We start from the raw sequence: 19,128 nt of genomic DNA on the forward strand, positions 1-19,128 counted from the left end.
GTTTAGAAGATATCGATTGGGAACGGCCCAATCGATACATGGCAGGTAAAAGGCCCGCCCCGAAGGGGCACGGACTTCTAGGGACTATAAAAGTAGACCCCGCACATGGTTCGGTCTGTTTTGTCGCTCCGGCTCTGCTTTGCTGATACATCGCATCCTGACTCCAGTTCCATCACCAGCCGTTGAGCCATCAGCCATCGAACTGTAAGTGCCAATACAACGATCGCTGCGTGATCCAGACCTTGCTAGATCCTGACAACTTTAAGTACCTGAGAGTTGCAGACCAAGAACGGGACGAAGGCCTTGTCCCCTGACCTTGCCTGTTCCTGTCTAGATAAGTATTTTAGTTGTTTAGTATTAGAAGTAAGTTAGTCTCTTTAGCGTATGCATGTGTATTTATTATATTTGTCATAATAAATATCAATCGTTTGGACTTACTAATCGGTGTACAGATTTATTACTTTGAACCTGACCTTGATATACTTGTGAGGTGTCTAAATACGGCACCTGGCGACTCCTGAGCATAATTACATACACAGAGCCATAGTAGTGTTAAGCACACGGCCTTTAAATGGAGGCGTGTTAATACACTCCAGTAAAACGAGCAACATTACCCAGCCCATCTATGGGTCACACGAGGAATGGGACTTCTACTTTGAAACACCAGACGAAGTATGGACTTTTATTAAAGACATGAAGCTGGAGGCGAATTGAAAGACACTGAAGCCGTGGGGAAGTACTATGGCAGCGATTTGTTGTGCTGGGTTGTATAAGCATAAGTACATCTGTAATAAAGGGCTGTTTGGATGTCTAAAGGTAACTTTGTCTTGCAGGGAGCTGGTTAGAGGGGGGGGGGATGGGCTTTGAATTTGGTTCTGCTTTTTGGGTGATTATTTTTCCAAAGTGACTGTTTCTTTACTGTTTTTTCTGATGTTTGTTTACTGGGGAATGTGATGATTTTTAAATGTTTATTCTTATGGGGGGGGAGAGAACAATGAGGAGACAGACTGCTTGGGTCAGCTGACTCTCGAAAGCGCAGTGGGGGGGGCAAGCAGGTGTTAAGCTGGAGCTTGACGGGGGGGGGGGGGGGTTTCTCGTGTTGTTACCGGGGGGGGGGGGGCTGCTTTGCTGACAGGAGAAGAACTATTATGAGGGGACAAATGGGAGGTCAGGAACGGCGATTGCCTGAGTGGGGACTCGAGAAAGCAGAAGGCGCGAGTTCAGGGCTGGCCTAAAAAGGGTGATGGCTAGTCGGCTATCGGAGAGGGAGCGGGGGTTGGAAGCCCCCCCGACCAGCCTGATCACATGGAACGTTAGAGAACTGAATGGGCCGGTCAAGAGGGCTCACGTGCTGAGGGGGCTGAAGGCAGATGTGGCAATGCTACAAGAGACACACCTAAAGGTTACAGACCAGACGAGATTGAGGAAGGGGTGGGTCAGCCATGTGCTCCACTCAGGACTGGACTCAAAGACCAAGGGGGTAGCAATCTTGATCAGCAAACGAGTGGCATTCGAGGCAGGAAGAATCGTATCAGGCAAGGGTAGGTACAAAATGGCGAGTGGGAAGCTGGAGGCGGGGCAGGTGGTACTTGTGAACATATAATGCTCCAAATTGGGATGACGTGGAATTTGAGGCAGGTTTTAGGCAAGATCCCAGATTTAAGAGTCACATAACCTGATCATGGGAGGGGACTGCAATACAGTAATTGATTCGGAATTGGACCGGTCAAAATCCAGGACAGGGAGGAGGCCAGCTGCGGCAAAGGAATTGAAGGGTTTTATGGAACAGATGGGGGGGTGTAGACCCATGGAGGTTTGCACGGCCGAGGGCGAAGGAGTTTTACTTTTTCTCACATGTCCACAAGGTATACTCTCATACAACATAGAACAGTACAGCACAGAACAGGCCCTTCAGCCCTCAATACCACTCCCTGTCATTCTGATGTGCTCCATGTGCCTATCCAATAACCGCTTGAAAGTTCCTAAAGTGTCTGACTCCACTATCACAGCAGGCAGTCCATTCCACGCCCTAACCACTCAGTAAAGAACCTACCACGGACATCCCTCCTATATCTCCCACCCCGAACCTCATAGTTATGCCCCCTTGTAACAGCTACATGAACCCGAGGAAATAGTCTCTGAACGTCCACACTATCTATCCCCCTCATCATCTTATAAACCTCTATTAAGTCGCCTCTCATCCTCCTTTGCTCCAATGAGAAAAGCCCTAGCTCCCTCAACCTTTCCTCACAAGACCTACCCTCCAATCCAGGCAGCATCCCAGTAAATCTCCTTTGCACCCTTCCCCAGTGCTTCCGCATCCTTCCTGTAATGAGGTGACCAGAACTGCACACAATACTCCAAATATGGTCTCACCAGGGTCATGTACAGTTGCAGCATAACCCCACGGCTCTTAAACTCAAGCTCCCTGTTAATAAACACTGACACACTATAAGCCTTCTTCACGGCTCTATCCACTTGAGTGGCAACCTTCAGAAATCTGTGGACATGAACCCCAAGATCTCTCGGTTCCTCCACATTCCTCCGAACACTGCCGTTGACCCTGCAGTCCGCATTCAAATTTGTCCACCAAAATGAATCACCTCACACTTATCAGGGTTAACTCCATCTGCAATTTGTCGGCCCAGCTCTGCATCCTATCAATGTCTCTTTGCAGCCTGCAACAGCCCTCCACCTCATCCACTACTCCACCAATCTTCAGCAAATTTACTGACCCACCCTTCAGCCCCCTCCTCCAATTCATTGACAAAAATCACAAATAGCAGAGGACCCAGCACTGATCCCTGTGGTACACCGCTGGTAACTGGTCTCCAGTCTGAAAATTTTCCATCCACCACCACCACCCTCTATCTTCTATGTGATAGCCAGTTACTTATCCAATTGGCCAAATTTCCCTCTAACCCACACCTCCTTACTTTCTTCATGAGCCGACCACGGGGAGCCTTTTCAACCGCCTTACTGAAATCCATGTATACAACAATCAACTGCTCTACCTTCATCTACACACTTATTACCTCCTCAAAAGAATTCAATTAAATTTGTGAGGCAAGACTTCGTGAATCCGTGTGGACTATCCCGAATAAGCTTCATCTTTCCAAATGGTCATAAATCCTATCCTTCAGGACCCTTTCCATTAACTTACCGACCATCGAAGTAAGACTAACCAGCCGATAATTATCAGGGTCATTCCTATTCCCTTTCTTGAACAGAGGAGCAACATTCGCCACTCTCCAGCACTATCCCCGGGAACAGTGAGGACCCAAAGATCAAAGCCAAAGGCTCTGCAATCTCATCCCTTGCCTCCCAAAGAATCCTATGATATATCCCATCTGGCCCAGGAGACTTGTCGACCCTCAGGTTTTTCAAAATTGCTAATACATCTTCCCACAGAACATCTACCTCCTCCAGCCTACCCGCCTGTATCACACACTCATCCTCAAAAACATAGCCCCTCTCCTTGGTGAACACTGAGGAAAAGTATTCATTCAACGTCTCTCCTATCTCTTCTGACTCCATGCACAAGTTCCCACGACTGTCCTTGACCGGCCCTAACCTTACCCTGGTCATTCTTTTACTTCTCACATAAGAGTAAAAAGCCTTGGGGTTTTCCTTGATCCGACCCGCCAAGGACTTCTCATGCCCCCTCCTAGCTCTCCTCAGCCCTTTTTTTAAGCTCGTTCCTTGCTACCTTGTAACCCTCAAGCGACCCAACTGAACCTTGTTTTCTCATCCATACATACGCTTCCTTTTGACAAGACATTCAACCTCTTTTGTGAACCGTGGTTCCCTCACACGGCCATTTCCTCCCTGCCTGACAGAGACATACCTATCAAGGACACGCAGTATTTGTTTCTTGAGCAAGCTCCACTTTTCATTTGTGCCTTTCCCTGACAGTTTCTGTTCCCATCTTATGCTCCCTAATTCTTGCCTAATCGCATCATAATTACCGTTACCACAATTATAAACCTTGCCCTGCCATATGGCCCTATCCCTCTCCACTGCAATAGTGAAATACACCGAATTGTGGTCACTATCTCCAAAGTGCTCTCCCACAAACAAATCTAACACTTGGCCCGGTTCATTAACCAGTACCAAATCCAATGTGGCCACACCTCTTGTCGGCCTATCCACATATTGTGTGAAACCCTCCTGCATACACTGTACAAAAACTGCCCCATCCGAACTGTTTGACCTACAGAGGTTCCAATCAATATTTGGAAAGTTAAAGTCACCCATGACAACTACCCTGAGACCTCCACACCTATCCATAATCTGCTTTGCAATTTCTTCCTCACATTTCTATTACTATTTGGGGGCCTATAGAAAACTCTTAACAACGTGACCACTCCTTTCCTATTTCTAACTTCAGCCCATATTACCTCAGTAGGCAGATCCCCCTCGAACTGCCTTTCTGCAGCCATTAAACTATCCTTGATTAACAATGCTACTCCTCCACCTCCACCTTCCCTACTCTTACTGAAACATCTATACCCCGGAACTTCCAACGACCATTCCTGTCCCTGTTCTAACCATGTCTCCGTAATGGCCACAACATCGTAGTCCCAAGTACCAATCCACGCTCCAAGTTCACCTGCCGTATTCCGGATGCTCCCTGCATTAAAGTAGACACACGTCAACCCATCTTCCTGCCTGCCAGTACACTCCAGCGACCTTGATACCCTTCTCAATACCTCACTACTCTCAACACCAGCTTCTGGACTACAGCTCGTTTTCCCACCCCCTGACAAATTAGTTTAAACCCCCCTCCCCCAAGAGCTGCAGCAAATTTCCCTCCCACGATATTGATGCCCATCTGATTCAGATGCAAACCGTCCTGTCTGTACAGGTCCCACCTTCCCCAGAATGTGCTCCAATTATCCACGTAACTGAAAACTTCCCTCCTACACCATCCCTGCAGCCACGTGTTTATCTGCACTCTCTCCCTGTTCCTCAACTCGCTAGCACGTGGCACCGGCAACAAACCAGAGATGACAACATGGTTTGTCCTGGCTCTCAGCTTCCACCCTGGCTCCCTAAATTGCTGTTTTAAATCCCCATCCCTTCTCTTACCCATGTCGTTGGTACCGATGTGTACCACGACTTGTGACTGATCCCCCTCCCCTCTGAAAACACGGTTCGAGACGTCACGGACCCTGGCACCCGGGAGGCAACATACCATCCGTGAGTCTCTTTTGTTGCCACAGAACCGTTATCTGTCCCTCTAACGATCGAGTTCCCAATAACTATTGCTCTCCTCCCTTCTGAGCCACAGGGACGTGCTGGAGATCTGGTCACCGTGGCTTACCCCTGGTAAGTCTCCTCCCCCCCCACCTGTATCCAAAGCGGTATATTTGTTACTAAGGGGAACGGCCACAGAGGATCCCTGCACTGACTGCTTCCTCCCAGCCCCTCTCACTGTCACCCATCTAGCTTCATTCTTCGGAGTAACTACATCCCTGAAGCTACAATCTATGACCACCTCTGCCTCCCGAATGATCCGAAGTTCATCCAGCTCGAGCTTCAGTTCCCTAACGCGGTTTCTGAGGAGCTGGAGATGGGTGCACTTCCCACAGGTGAAATCAGCAATGGACACTGACGGCGTCCTTCACCTCAAACATTCTGCAGGAGAAACATTGCACTGTCTTCCCCCCTAGATAACTTGCGAATCGACTTTTGTGTTCTGAGCAGGGCGCTAATACCGAAGGTGTTGGATACGGAGTACTCGGCAATCGCAGTGTCGGATCATGCCCCGCATTGGGTGGATCTACGGGTTAGTGTGGAGAGAGGGCAACTCCCGCTTTGGAGAATTGATGTGGGTTTGTTGGCGGACGAAGCGAGCTGTGGGCGGGTTAACAAGTCCATCCAGGGGACTTCCGGTTGCGGCGATGCGGAGCTAAGCCGCACGTTTGGTAGCTCTCGCTATTTCTGGACTTTTGGGCCCTTATAAGGGCCCGCAGCAGTACTGGTTGGACTTTTCCCTGGTGGGAACACAGCCACTGTGCTCATCTGCCGGTGGATGGACTGGACCAGGAACTGGGCGGTCAAAAAAATCAGCTTTGGAGCAGAGAAAGGTGCGAGGCAGGAAAAACACGATGGCGGCGGGCGGGGAACCGGCAGCATGGCAGCAGTGGGCGCAGGAGCAGCAGGAGCTGCTCCATCGCTGCTTCAGAGAGCTGAAAGCCGAGATCCTGGAGCCGTTTAAGGCCTCGCTGGACAAGCTCATGGCGACTCAGGCGGCTCAGGGTGCGGAGATCCGGGAGCTACAGCAAAAGGCCTCGGAGAGCGAGGACGAACTCCTGGGCCTGACAGTGAAGGTGGAGTCGCACGAGGCGCTCACAAGAAATGGCTGGCAAGGATGAAGGAGATGGGGAACCGCTCCCGTCGGAAGAACCTGCGGCATTTGGGCCTCCGGAGGGGCTGGAAGGTTTGGATTTGGGGGCCGACGTGGTTGTGATACTGAATTCGTTAATGGGCGTGAGGTCATTAACGAATTCAGTATCACAACCACGTAGGCCCCCAAATCCAAACCTTCCAGCCCCTCAGGAGGCCCAAATTCCGCAGGTTCTTCCGACGGGAGCGGTTCTCCATCTCCTCCATCCTTGCCAGCCATTTCTTGTGAAGCGCCTCGTACGACTCCAACAGACCCTTGGAGCTGGAGGGGGCCCATCGAGTGCTGTTGAGGAAGCCCAGGCCAAACAAGCCACCTAGGGCGGTGCTGGTCCGTTTTCACCACTTTGTTGACTGTGAGTGCGTGCTGAGATGGGCGAAGAAGGAAAGGAGCAGCAAGTGGTAGAATGCAGAGATCAGGATCTATCAGGACTGGAGCGCGGAGGTGGCGAAGAGAAGGGCTGGTTTCAATCGGGCGAAAAGAGTGCTTAACAGGAAGGGGGTGAAGTTTGGCCTGCTACAACCGGCTCGCCTCTGGGTCACTTACAAGGACCATCAGTTCTACTTTGACTCTCCGGAGGCGGCCTGGGCCTTTGTCCAGGCAGAGAGGTTGGACTCGAACTGAGGACTGGGGAATGATGTACATAGTCCGGAGGCTGTATCCTCCTTGGTATCCTTTCGTTTTTATTGGCTGTGTTTGATGTTGCCTTTTCGCTGTTCTGCTTTTTCGCTTTTTGGGGCTGTTATTTATTTGTTGGGGTGCTTTCTAGTTTTTTCACTGGTGGAGGGTTGGAGAGCTGTTCGCGGTCCCACTGGGTCAGGTGCCCGTCTTAGAACATAGAACATAGAACGATACAGCGCAGTACAGGCCCTTCGGCCCTCGATGTTGCACCGACATGGGAAGTCCAAAAACTAAAGGCCATCTAACCTACACTATCCCATTATCATCCATATGCTTATCCAATAAACTTTTAAATGCCCTCAATGTTGACGAGTTCACTACTGTTGCAGGTAGGGCATTCCACGGCCTCACCACTCTTTGCGTAAAAAACCCACCTCTGACCTCTGTCCTATATCTATTACCCCTCAATTTAAGGCTATGTCCCCTCGTGCTAGCCACCTCCATCCGCGGGAGAAGGTTCTCACTGTCCACCCTATCTAACCCTCTGATCATTTTGTATGCCTCTATTAAGTCACCTCTTAACCTTCTTCTCTCTAACGAAAACAACCTCAAGTCCATCAGCCTTTCCTCATAAGATTTTCCCTCCATACCAGGCAACATCCTGGTAAATCTCCTCTGCACCCGCTCCAAAGCTTCCACGTCCTTCCTATAATGAGGCGACCAGAACTGTACGCAATACTCCAAATGCGGCCGTACAAGAGTTTTGTACAACTGCAACATGACCTCATGGCTCCGGAACTTTTCCCACGTGTCGGGTTTGGGATGGAAATGCTGGCTTTCTTCCCGCGCTGGAGGAGGGGGCGGGGCCGGCACTGGGAGGGGGGGGGATTGGTGGTTGTGTTGCATCGGGAGGGGGGGGTGTCGTCGGGAGGGCGGGAGCAGCCGGGGTCGGCTAACTTACAGAAGACAATGGTAGGGGTTACGCAGCTAGCTAGCCCCCTACCTTTGGGGGGGGGGGCCTGAATGTGGTAAAACTAACCTGTCTCACAACGCAGATGTTTTATTTCTGAGATTGCAGAATGAAGTATAAAGAACAGATGGGTAAAGAACCACGATACAACGCAAAATTGGTTCAGTCAGAGATTCAATAACATATTGTGTTTGATATTTTAAAATAATTGTTCAAAATTAGCTTGGAAATTAAAACTTCAGAAAAGTAACTCTGATTAAAGCAAATCCATAGAGAGAACATATTGTTCTAAGAGACTTGATAACAGGAATTTGGCAGCAATCCAACTTTTACACCCAGTCCATTGGAGTGAAAAATATTTTTAAAACTTTTAGAGATGCGAATGGCATCATTCCAATTTATCCACCCACGATACGCCCCTTTTTGTCTCTGCAAGAAAATTAACCCTTTCAACAAGCTTGTGTGTATAATCCAGAAGATGTCTTGACACTCCCATGCTGGGTTTGTCGGTGAGCTCTGGCCTTGTAATTCTGATAAAGTAATGAAAAGTCCACACAGCTGAAGATGCATTTTAATTGGAATTTACAAATCTTAAGTTTTGAATTTTCAGATTTTCTCAGATTAATTAAGCCACTCTGTCCCATGCAGAATGGATCTTTGGTGTTAGAACATAGGACGTGTAGTGCAGAACTTTACAAGTAACTATAGGTGCCACGATATTTGCAGAAGCTTCAGGAATTTGAGACAGTTGAGTTACTATAAACTGGCTAATTAACCAGGCAAATGCACGTCAAGGTCGGGTTCTATGGGGATTTATATAATTTATTAATGGGATATGCATCCCAGCAGTCAGAGACTGGACCAGGATATAGCTTATTTTAATGCTTGGCTACAGCTACATTCGGGGAAAGACATCGGATGCGTATACAACTTATGTCTGCTTCTCGCGCGTTCCGGTATTGTTTATAATATGAATTAAATATGTACAGTGTTTTAAGTAAGGTTGTTATGAAGCAGGCTGCCAATGACACGGGTACCACTAGATTTTGAGAGCATGACGACCTACACAGGGGTTATTGCCTATTGCCCTCTTCCAGATACGTGCAACCCTAATATAGCCATGATTAGGAAGTGGGTAGTGGGGGAGGGGTCGGCGTGGGAGCGGATGGAGGTGGCGTCTTGCAAAGACCCAAGTTTGGGAGCACTGGTAACGGCACCTGTTCCGTTCTCGCGGGCCCGATACTCCACAAGTCCAGTGGTAGTGGTGGTTCTGAAGATCTGGTGGCAATGGAGGAGATATAAGAGTGTGGAGGGAGCATCGCTTTGGACCCCGATTTATAATAATCATAGGTTTGTATCGGGTAGGCTAGATGGTGGGTTGCAGAGTTGGCAAAGGGCAGGAATTAGAAGGGGATCTATTTCTAGACGCGGGTTTTCCCAGCTTGAAAGCTTTGGAGGATAAATTTAAATTGCCAGCAGGGAATAGTTTTAGGTATTTGCAGGTGTGAGACTTTGAGAAAACAGGTGCCGGCCTTTCTGCTGCTGCTGCCACAGGGGTACAGGATAGGGTAGTTTCCAGTAACCTGGGTGGGAGGGGGGAAGGTTTCAGATATTTACCAGGAGCTTTCGGAGGCGGAGGAATCTCCGGTGGAGGAGCTTACGGGCAAGTGGGAGGAAGAGCTAGGAGGAGAGCTAGGGGCAGCACGGTAGTATTGTGGATAGCACAACCGCTTCACAGCTCCAGGGTCCCAGGTTCGATTCCGGCTTGGGTCACTGTCTGTGCGGAGTCTGCACATCCTCCCCGTGTGTGCATGGGTTTCCTCCGGGTGCTCCGGTTTCCTCCCACAGTCCAAAGATGTGCAGGTTAGGTGGATTGGCCCTGGATAAATTGCTCTTAGTGTCCAAAATTGCCCTTAGTGTTGGGTGGGGTTACTGGGTTATGGGGATAGGGTGGCGGTGTTGACTTTGGTAGGTAGGGTGCTCTTTCCAAGAGCCGGTGCAGACTCGATGGGCCGAATGGCCTCCTTCTGCACTGTAAATTCTATGAAAATTCTATGAGAGAGATAGAGGCGGGTCTATGGGCGGATGCTCCAAACAGGGTTAATACCTCCTCATGTGCCAGGCTTAGCCTGATACAATTTATGGTAGTCCACTGGGCACACATGGCAGCGGCTAGGATGAATAAGTTCTTCGGGGTTGAGGATAGGTGTGCCAGGAGCCGAGCAAATCATGTCCACATGTTTTGGGCATGCCCGAAGCTTAGAGGGTTTTGGCAGGATTTTGCTGAGGCAATGTCCACGGTGCTAAGAACACGGGTGGTGCCGAGTCCGGAGGTAGCGATCTTTGGAGTGTCGGAAGTTCCGGGGGCGAAGGAGGCCGACGTCTTGGTCTTTTGCCTCCCTGGTAGCCCGGAGACGGATCTTGTTAATGTGGAGGAACTCGAAGCCCCCCGAGTGTAGAGACCTGGGTTAGTGACATGGCTGGGTTTCGGTCTCAAAAAAATAAAGTTTGCCTTAAGAGGGTCAATGTTAGGGTTCACCCAGAAGTGGCAGCCATTTGTCGACGTTCTCGGGGGAAATCAAAACGTCAGCAGATGCAGTATTCCAAGGGGGGTGGGGGGAATATTGTTGTTGTATGGTTGATGTGCGTGAAGATTGGGCTGGGGGAGGAATGTTTATTTTACCATGTTGATGTCATTGTTTTACCGTCACAAAAAATTTCAAATACTTCAATAAATATTATTCTTTTAAAACTCACTAATCAGACCAGTTATATTTTCCAAAATCATTTATATACGCTACAAACAGCAGCGGTCCCAGCATTGATCTCTGAAGAATACTAGAACACTACTCGTCACAGCCCTCCATTTAGAAAAGCACTGCTATATTCTCTCTTCTATGACTGAGCCACTCCTGTATCCATCTTGCCAGCTCACATCTGATCCAGGATGACTTCATCTTCTGTACTAGTCTGCCATGAGGGACCTTGTCAAAGGCCTTACTGGAGTCTATGTAGACAACATCCACTGCCCTACTTCATCAATCTTCTTCGTCACTTCCTCAAAAAACTTGAACAAGTTCATAAGGCACAACCTCCCCTTCACAAAACCATGCCGCATCTCACTAAGTTAAAAAGTAGGACCTCAAAAGGTAGTAATCTCAGTATTGCTACCAGTGCCACGAGACAGTCAGAGTAGAAATTCAAGAATAGTCAGAATGAATACTTGGCTTGAGAGGTGGTGCAGGAGGGAGGGGTTCAGATTTTAGGGACATTGGAACCGTTTCTGGGGGCCGTGGAACCATTACAAATCGGATGGTGTACACCTGGGCAGGACTGGAACCAATGTCCGAGGGGGTGCTTTTGCTAACAATGTTGGGGAGGTTTTAAACTAATGTGGCAGGGGGATGGGAACCAGATTAGGAAGTTAGAGGTCAGTAAAGAGGCAGCAATTAAAGCCAGTAAGGTACTAGATGATAAACTCATTGTGACTAAGGGGAAGAATAGACAGGGAAGTGATGATTATCGCAAAGGGACAGGTGGTCGGATTGCATTTGTTTTAATGCCAGAAGTGTAGCAGGTAAGGCAGATGAATTTAGGGCTTGGATTAGTATCTGGGAATATGATGTTATTGGTATTACTGAGGTTTGGTTGAGGGAGGGGCAAGACTGGCAACTAAATATCCCAGATGCTTCAGGAGGGTTAGAGAGGGAGGTAAAAGGGGTGGAGGACATAGAACATAGAACAGTACAGCACAGAACAGGCCCTTCGGCCCTCAATGTTGTGCCGAGCAATGATCACCCTACTCAAACCCACGTATCCACCCTATACCCGTAACCCAACAACACCCCCCCCCCCCCCCCCCCCCCCCCCTTAACCTTACATTTTAGGACACTACGGGCAATTTAGCATGGCCAATCCACCTAACCCGCACATCTTTGGACTGTGGGAGGAAACCGGAGCACCCGGAGGAAACCCACGCACACACGGGGAGGACGTGCAGACTCCGCACAGACAGTGACCCAGCCGGGAATCGAACCTGGGACCCTGGAACTGTGAAGCATTTATGCTAACCACCATGCTACCGTGCTGCCCTTTGAGGAGTTGCATTACTCGTCAGAGATGATATCACAGCTGTGATTAAGGAGGGCACAATGGAGGATTCGAGCACTGAGGCAATATGGGTAGAGCTGAGAAATAGGAAGGGTGCAGTAACATTGTTGGGACTTTATTACAGGCCTCCCAAAAGCGAGCGTGAAGTAGAGGTAGAAATATGTAGACAGATTATAGAAAAATTAGGAGCAATAGGGTGGTCGTGATGGGAGATTTTAACTTCCCCAACATTGAATTGGAGTCATGTCGTTTTGGAGGCGTTGATGGAGCAGAATTTGTAAGGAGCATCCAGGAGAGTTTTTTTTAAGAGCAGCATGTAAATAATCCAACTCGGGAAGGGGCCATACTGGACCTGGTATTGGGGAATGATCCCGGCCAGGTGGTTGGAGTTTCAGTCGGTGATTACTTTGGGAATAGCGATCACAATTCCATAAGTTTTAGAATACTTATGGACAAAGACGAGAGTGGTCCTAAAGGAAGTGCACTAAATTGGGGAAAGGCCAACTAAAACAAAATTCGGCACGAGCTAGGGAATGTGGATTGGGAGCAGCTGTTTAAGAGTAAATCCACATTTGAAATGTAGGAGTACTTTCAGGAAAGGTTGATTAGAGTGCAGGACAAACATGTCCCTGTGAAAATGAGGGACAGAAATGGCAATATTAGGGAACCATGGATGACGGGTGGAATTGTGATACTAGCTAAGATGAAAAAGGAAGCATAAATAAGATCTCAGCGACTTAAAACTGATGAAGCTTTCAAGGAATATCGGGAAAGTAGGACAAATCTCAAGCACACAATAAAGAGGGCTAAAAGGGGTCATGAAATATCTTTGGCTAACAGGGTTAAGGAAAATCCCAAAGCCTTTTATTCATATATAAGGAGCAAGAGGGTAACTAGAGAAAGGATTGGCCCACTTTGCATCAGTATTCACCAAGGAGAGGGACATGACGGATGTTGAGGCTAGGGATGGATGTTTAAATACTCAAGGTCAAGTCGGCATAAGGAAGGGGGACGTTTTGGGTATTCTAAAAGGCATTAATGTGGACAAGTCCTCAGGTCGGGATGGGATCTATCCCAGGTTGCTGAGGGAAGCGAGGGATAAAATAGCTGGGGCCTTAACAGATATCTTTGCAGCATCCTTGAGCACGGGTGAGGTCCCGGAGGACTGGAGAATTGCTAATGTTGTCCCTTTGTTTAAGAAGGGTAGCAGGGATAATCCAGGGAATTATAGACATGTGAGCTTGACGTCAGTGGTAGGCAAACTGTTGGAGAAGATACTGAGGAATAGAATCTATTCGCATTTGGAGGAAAATAGACTTATCAGTGATATGCAGCATGGTTTTGTGCAGGGAAGGACATGTCTTACAGACCTAATAGAATTCTTTGAGGAAGTGACAAAGTTAATTGATGAGGGAAGGGCTGTAGATGTCATCTACATGGACTTCAGTAAGATGTTTAATAAGTTTCCCATGGCAGGTTGATGGAAAAAGTGAAGTCGTATGGGGTTCAGGGTGTACTAGCTAGATGGATAAAGAATTGGCTGGGCAACAGGAGACAGATAGTAGTGGTGGAAGGGAGCGTCTCAAAATGGAGAAAGGTGACTAGTGGTGTTCCACAGGGATCGGTGCTCGGACCACTGTTGTTTGTGATATACATAAATGATCTGGACGAAGGTATAGGTGATCTGATTAGCAAGTTTGCAGATGATACTAAGATTGGTGGAGTTGCAGATAGTGAGGAGGACTGTCAGAGAATACAGCAAAATATAGATGGATTGGAGAGTTGGGCAGAGAAATGGCAGATGGAGTTCAATCCAGGCAAATGCGAGGTGATGTATTTTGGAAGATCTAATTCAAGAGCAGACTATACGGTCAATGGAAGAGTCCTGGGGGAAATTGATGTACAGAGAGATCTGGGAGTTCAGGTCCATTGTACCCTGAAGGTGGCAACACAGGTCGATAGAGTGGTCAAGAAGGCATACAGCATGCTTGCCTTCATTGGACGGGGTATTGAGTACAAAAGTCGGCAGGGCATGTTACAGTTGTATTGGACTTTGGTTAGGCCACATTTGGAATACTGCGTGCAGTTCTGGTCGCCACATTACCAGAAGGATGTGGATGCTTTAGAGAGGGTGCAGAGGAGGTTCACCAGGATGTTTCCTGGTATGGAGGGTGCTAGCTATGCAGAAAGGTTGAGTAGATTAGGATTGTTTTCATTGGAAAGACGGAGGTTATGGGGGGACCTGATTGAGGTCCGCAGAATTATGAGAGGTATGGACAGGGTGGATAGCAAAAAGCTTTTTCCAAGAGTGGGGGTTTCAATAACAAGGGTTCACGATTTCAAGGTGAGAGGGGGAAAGTTTAAGGGAGATGTGCGTGGAAAGTTTTTTTTACACAGAGGGTGGTGGGTGCCTGGAACGCTTTGCCAACGGAGGTGGTAGAGGCTGGCACGATAGCATCATTTAAGATGCATCTAGACAGATATATGAACGGGCAGAGAACAGTGGGAAGTAGATCCTTGGAAAATAGGCGACAAGTTTCAATAAAGGATCTGGATCGGCACAGGCTGGGAGGGTCGAAGGGCCTGTTCCTGTGCTGTAATTTTCTTTTGTGCTTTGTTTGATCTTATCTATTTGCTTCCAAATGGGAGTAAATCTTGTCTTGAAGAATCCTCTCCAATAATTTCCCTGCCATTGACATAAGGCTCACCAGCCTGTAATTTACTGGATTAGTCAACTGGTAAATCCGTTTCATGGCGTCAAGAGATAGAAACAAAGAAAATAGGAGTATAAGAGGAGGTAATTTGGCCCTTCAAGCTCCTCACACCATTCACTGTCATAGCTGATCAACCAACTCAATAGCCTGATCCTGCTTTCTACATATCCTTTGGTTTTCCCCCACCCCCCACCCTTCGCCCAAGTGCTATATCTAACTGCTTCTTGAAAAGAAGCAATGTTTTGCCTCAACAACTGGTTCACTATTCTCCGGGTGAAGAAATTTCTCCTAATTTTTGTCCTAAAAAGGTCTACCACGCATCCCCAAATTGTAACCCCTCTGGACATCACCACTAAATGGAATATCCATCTTGCATCTACTCAAGTGGACTGGCACAGGAGAAACCATCATGGCAACGCCCTGGGAATTTTGCACTCTTGCATCAATCATTTTGTACTTGGAACATTGTGTTTGTACATTGATATTGCAAAATTCTTGCAGTTAATGTATATTCTTAGGTGATCTGGGGGGTGCCTTCAATGTCACGGGTGCGCTGCTGATGACACCCCACACCTGTAGAATGCCAGCTCAAGCGTCTCATTTTGACATGGTCAGTGGAAAAGTGTCCCTTCACTGAAAAGCATGATATAAGCCACCTATGTAACAAATTTGTCAGCGGCAAACTGTAAGATACCCAGAAGGAGCCAGAAACATCAGAGTGGAGGCTATTGCAGAAAATGCGGAGGTATGGGATTCAGGGTGATCTACCAGTTTGGATCAGAAATTGGCTAGCTGGAAGAAGACAAAGGGTGGTGGTTGATGGGAAATGTTAAGACTCGAGTCAAGTTTCTAGTGGTGTACCACAAAGATCTGTTGTGGGGCCACTGCTGTTTGTCATTTTTATAAATGACCTGGAGGAGGGCATACAAGGATGGGTGAGTAAATTTGCAGATGACACTAAAGTCGGTGGAGTTGTGGACAGTGCGGAAGGATGTTACAATTTACAGAGGGACATAGATAAGCTGCAGAGCTGGACTGAGAGGTGGCAAATGGAGTTTAATGCAGAAAAGTGTGAGGCGATTCATTTTGGAAGGAATAACAGGAAGACAGAGTACTGGGCTAATGGCAAGATACTTGGTAGTGTGGATGAACACAGAGATCTCGGTGTACATAGATCCCTGAAAGTTGCCACCCAGGTTGGGAGGGTTGTGAAGGCGTACGATGTGTTAGCTTTTATTGGTAGAGGGATTGAGTTTCGGAGCCATGAGGTCATGTTGCAACTGTACAAAACGCTGGTGCGGCCGCATTTGGAGTATTGCGTGCAATTCTGGTCGCCGCATTATAGGAAGGATGTGGAAACATTGGAAAGGATGCAGAAGAGATTTACCAGAATGTTGCCGGGTATGGAGGGAAGATCTTATGAGGGAAGGCTGAAGGACTTGAGGCTGTTTTCGTTAGAGAGAAGGTTAAGAGGTGACTTAATTGAGGCATACGAGATAATCAGAGGATTAGATAGGGTGGACAGCAAGAGCCTTTTCCTCGGATGGTGATGCCCAGCACGAGGGGAGATAGCTTTAAATTGAGGGGGGATAGATATAGGACAGAGTCAGAGGTAGGTTCTTTAGCAGTAAGTGCGTGGAATGCCCTGCCTGCAACAGTAGTGGACTCGCCAACACTAAGGGCATTCAAATAGTCATTGGATAGACATATGGATGATAAGGGAATAGTGTAGATGGGTTTTAGAGTGGTTTCACAGGTCGGCGCAACATCGAGGGCCGAAGGGCCTGTACTGCGCTGTAATGTTCTATGCTCTATGGTTGTGACTTCGACGGCCATTGGTAATGTGTGGTGACAAAGTCCATATGGCTGCAGGTCTCCTCCCAGAAGACTGCACTTGACTCAAGAATCTGAACCTCCTGAGATACTAGCGTTTCAACGTGCCCAGGGATTTCCTGCGAACTTTGTTCATCCACTCTCCTGCAACTGCTAATTTTGACCCTCAATCCAAGCCAACCCAGTACCCATGCAGATCTGATTGATCGCCATCTGCCATACAAAGCAGTAATGTTGACATCCAAACTACTAAACATTACTCGCAAGCATTACTAGTGAAAGTAATCGCCTTGAACAAGTACATTTGCATTGCTTCAACCTTTTAACTGCAGTTGCATTCTCAGTTTTCTTTCACTGACAGTTCCGGAGGAAGCCCTGGAAACTGTGCATAATGTGCAGGTTCATTCGGCAGTTAGTAAGGCAAATGTTAGCATTCATGTCGAGAGGGCTAGAATACAAGAGCAGGGATGTACTTCTGAGACTGTACAAGGCTCTGGTCAGACCCCATTTGGAGTATTGTGAGCAGTTTTGGGCCCCGTACGTAAGGAAGGATGGGGTGGTCTTGGAAAGGGACCAGAGGAGGTTCACAAGAATGATCACTGGAATGGAGAGCCATGATTGAAGGCTGAGCAGACTCGATGGGCCGAGTGGCCTAATTCTGCTTCTATGTCTTAATCTGCTGCCTTGTATATTTAGCAGGTTTGTTTTAAATCACTAGCTTTCAGAGCACAGCTCCTTCCTCAGGTTAGTGATTCGAAACAAACCTGTTGGACTTTAACCTGGTGTTGTAAGACTTCTTAATCTGTTCATCCCAGTCCAACGCCGGCATCTCCACATCATGATTATTGTAATATTGCCTTTTTCACATGCATTTTCTATCTCCCAATTTATTTTCCACCCCACATCCGGACCTGTACATAACTCCCATCAGGATCTTTTTACCTTTGCAATTCCTCAACTCTACCCACAGAGATTGCATGTATACTTATACCCTCATTCAACACACATACTTACAAAAGCATCCGCAGTTACATGTGGAGGCGCTGAAAATCGAAAAACAAAGAAAGTCAACGGTAGGGTGTGCAAAAGGTGCAGAGCCTCTTTACTCAATTCTCTTACACTTATAAACATTGCGAGATAAAAGTTGGTAATACTGGAAATGCATTTACAGAATCTCAAGAGTTGATACAGTGCAGAAGGATAGGAAGCTATTCGGCCCATAATTTCTGCATTGGCTCTCAAAATGAACAATTCGTCTATCCGGCCATTGGTCACCTTCTCCCCATGGCCCGGCAGTAACCCCATAACAGGAGCAAGAGCCTGCGCCACCATTTTGGCTACAAAATGGTTCCCATCGCGCGCGTTGAAATACAGACACTAAAGTCAAATTTCACCGCCCAAATCCAGTAAACAATATCATTTTATAAATCCAGCGGTCTCCACATACCGGTTGTGAATTTTTCTGGTGGTTTGTTTATCTGCTCCATTGGCAATCTGCACTCGCTCGGTCCGTCGAGCAGGTGGACAAGCGACGATTTGCAACAACGGCCGATTTTTGGCGGGAGGACAGAAAATGAGAGCAGCTAGGGGAAGGAAAATAAGTCAGCTCTTTGTAGTTTTGTGTAACATTGATTGCACCTCAGCTGCAACAACGTTTCCCCGGTCAATGTCCTTGCACCTGGATATAAACTTCCTTCGGTGGTGACTTATTAAATTGTTTGAAGATATATTTGGTCGGGTAAACGATAAAGAAAACAAACACAAATGGCTGCGAATTTGCATTCGGCAAAGAGTTAAGACTGGCGCTGAGTTCCGTCGAAAGAATAATGAGCTGGAAGGCTCATGTGTTTCTTCACAGACGCTGTCTGACTTGGTCAGTGGCTCCAGCATTTCTGGCGCGAAGTGAGAGCAGCAGTTACCAACTGAACGTCATAAAGGCACCAGTCACAACAGTTGCTTGATGAATTTCATCAGAAATGATGAGCTGCACATCATTTCAAGTTTAGTTTGAGGAGGGGGTTGGCGGTGCAAGAGAAAAAATAACCATAGTCATTTAAGCAGCCTAAATGTTTTCCAGTGAATCGGATTTAAGTTGGTTGATAATCTTAATTTATTCGTTCAGAAAAAAAACTAATGTTCCCTCATTGCCAGGTCAAATTGTTCCTTCAATTAATTCTTGTTCCACCACTCAGAACAATGTCAGAATATAATACTAACCCTGGATAGCATAGTTTAGTGTTTTTCAAACTTTTTTGCCCAGGACCCACTTTTACCAACTGGCCATCCTAAACGGCCCACCATTTTCACTTACGTTTAATGTGACAGGTGAGCCTGCTTGGTCCTCACAATCTAACTTGCCTTGTCATTCAATGTTACATTTCTGCTGAGGACAGCATCCTTGGAAAAATTATTTGACCTCAAACTCACCATGTTTATTCTTCAATTACCTTTGAAGTTTTGCGGGTTTTAAT

At 47.4% G+C, this 19,128-nt stretch overlaps 1 protein-coding gene across 1 annotated transcript in view; it reads right to left on the reverse strand.

The window, feature by feature from the left end:
- Window positions 1-18,535, reverse strand: part of LOC119972149 (regulator of G-protein signaling 22-like) — an 810,134-nt gene extending 791,599 nt beyond the window's left edge. The window contains exons 1-2 of the mRNA XM_038808479.1: window positions 18,105-18,535; window positions 17,672-17,700 (exon numbers count right to left, since the gene is read on the reverse strand). Of these exons, the coding sequence (XP_038664407.1) occupies window positions 17,672-17,700; window positions 18,105-18,144 (69 nt within the window). The 5' untranslated portion in view covers window positions 18,145-18,535. The remainder of the gene's footprint in view (window positions 1-17,671; window positions 17,701-18,104) is intronic.
- Window positions 18,536-19,128: the final 593 nt, after the last annotated feature.

This window comes from Scyliorhinus canicula, chromosome 10 (genome assembly GCF_902713615.1).
Source record: "Scyliorhinus canicula chromosome 10, sScyCan1.1, whole genome shotgun sequence".
Taxonomy (NCBI): Eukaryota; Metazoa; Chordata; class Chondrichthyes; order Carcharhiniformes; family Scyliorhinidae; genus Scyliorhinus; species Scyliorhinus canicula.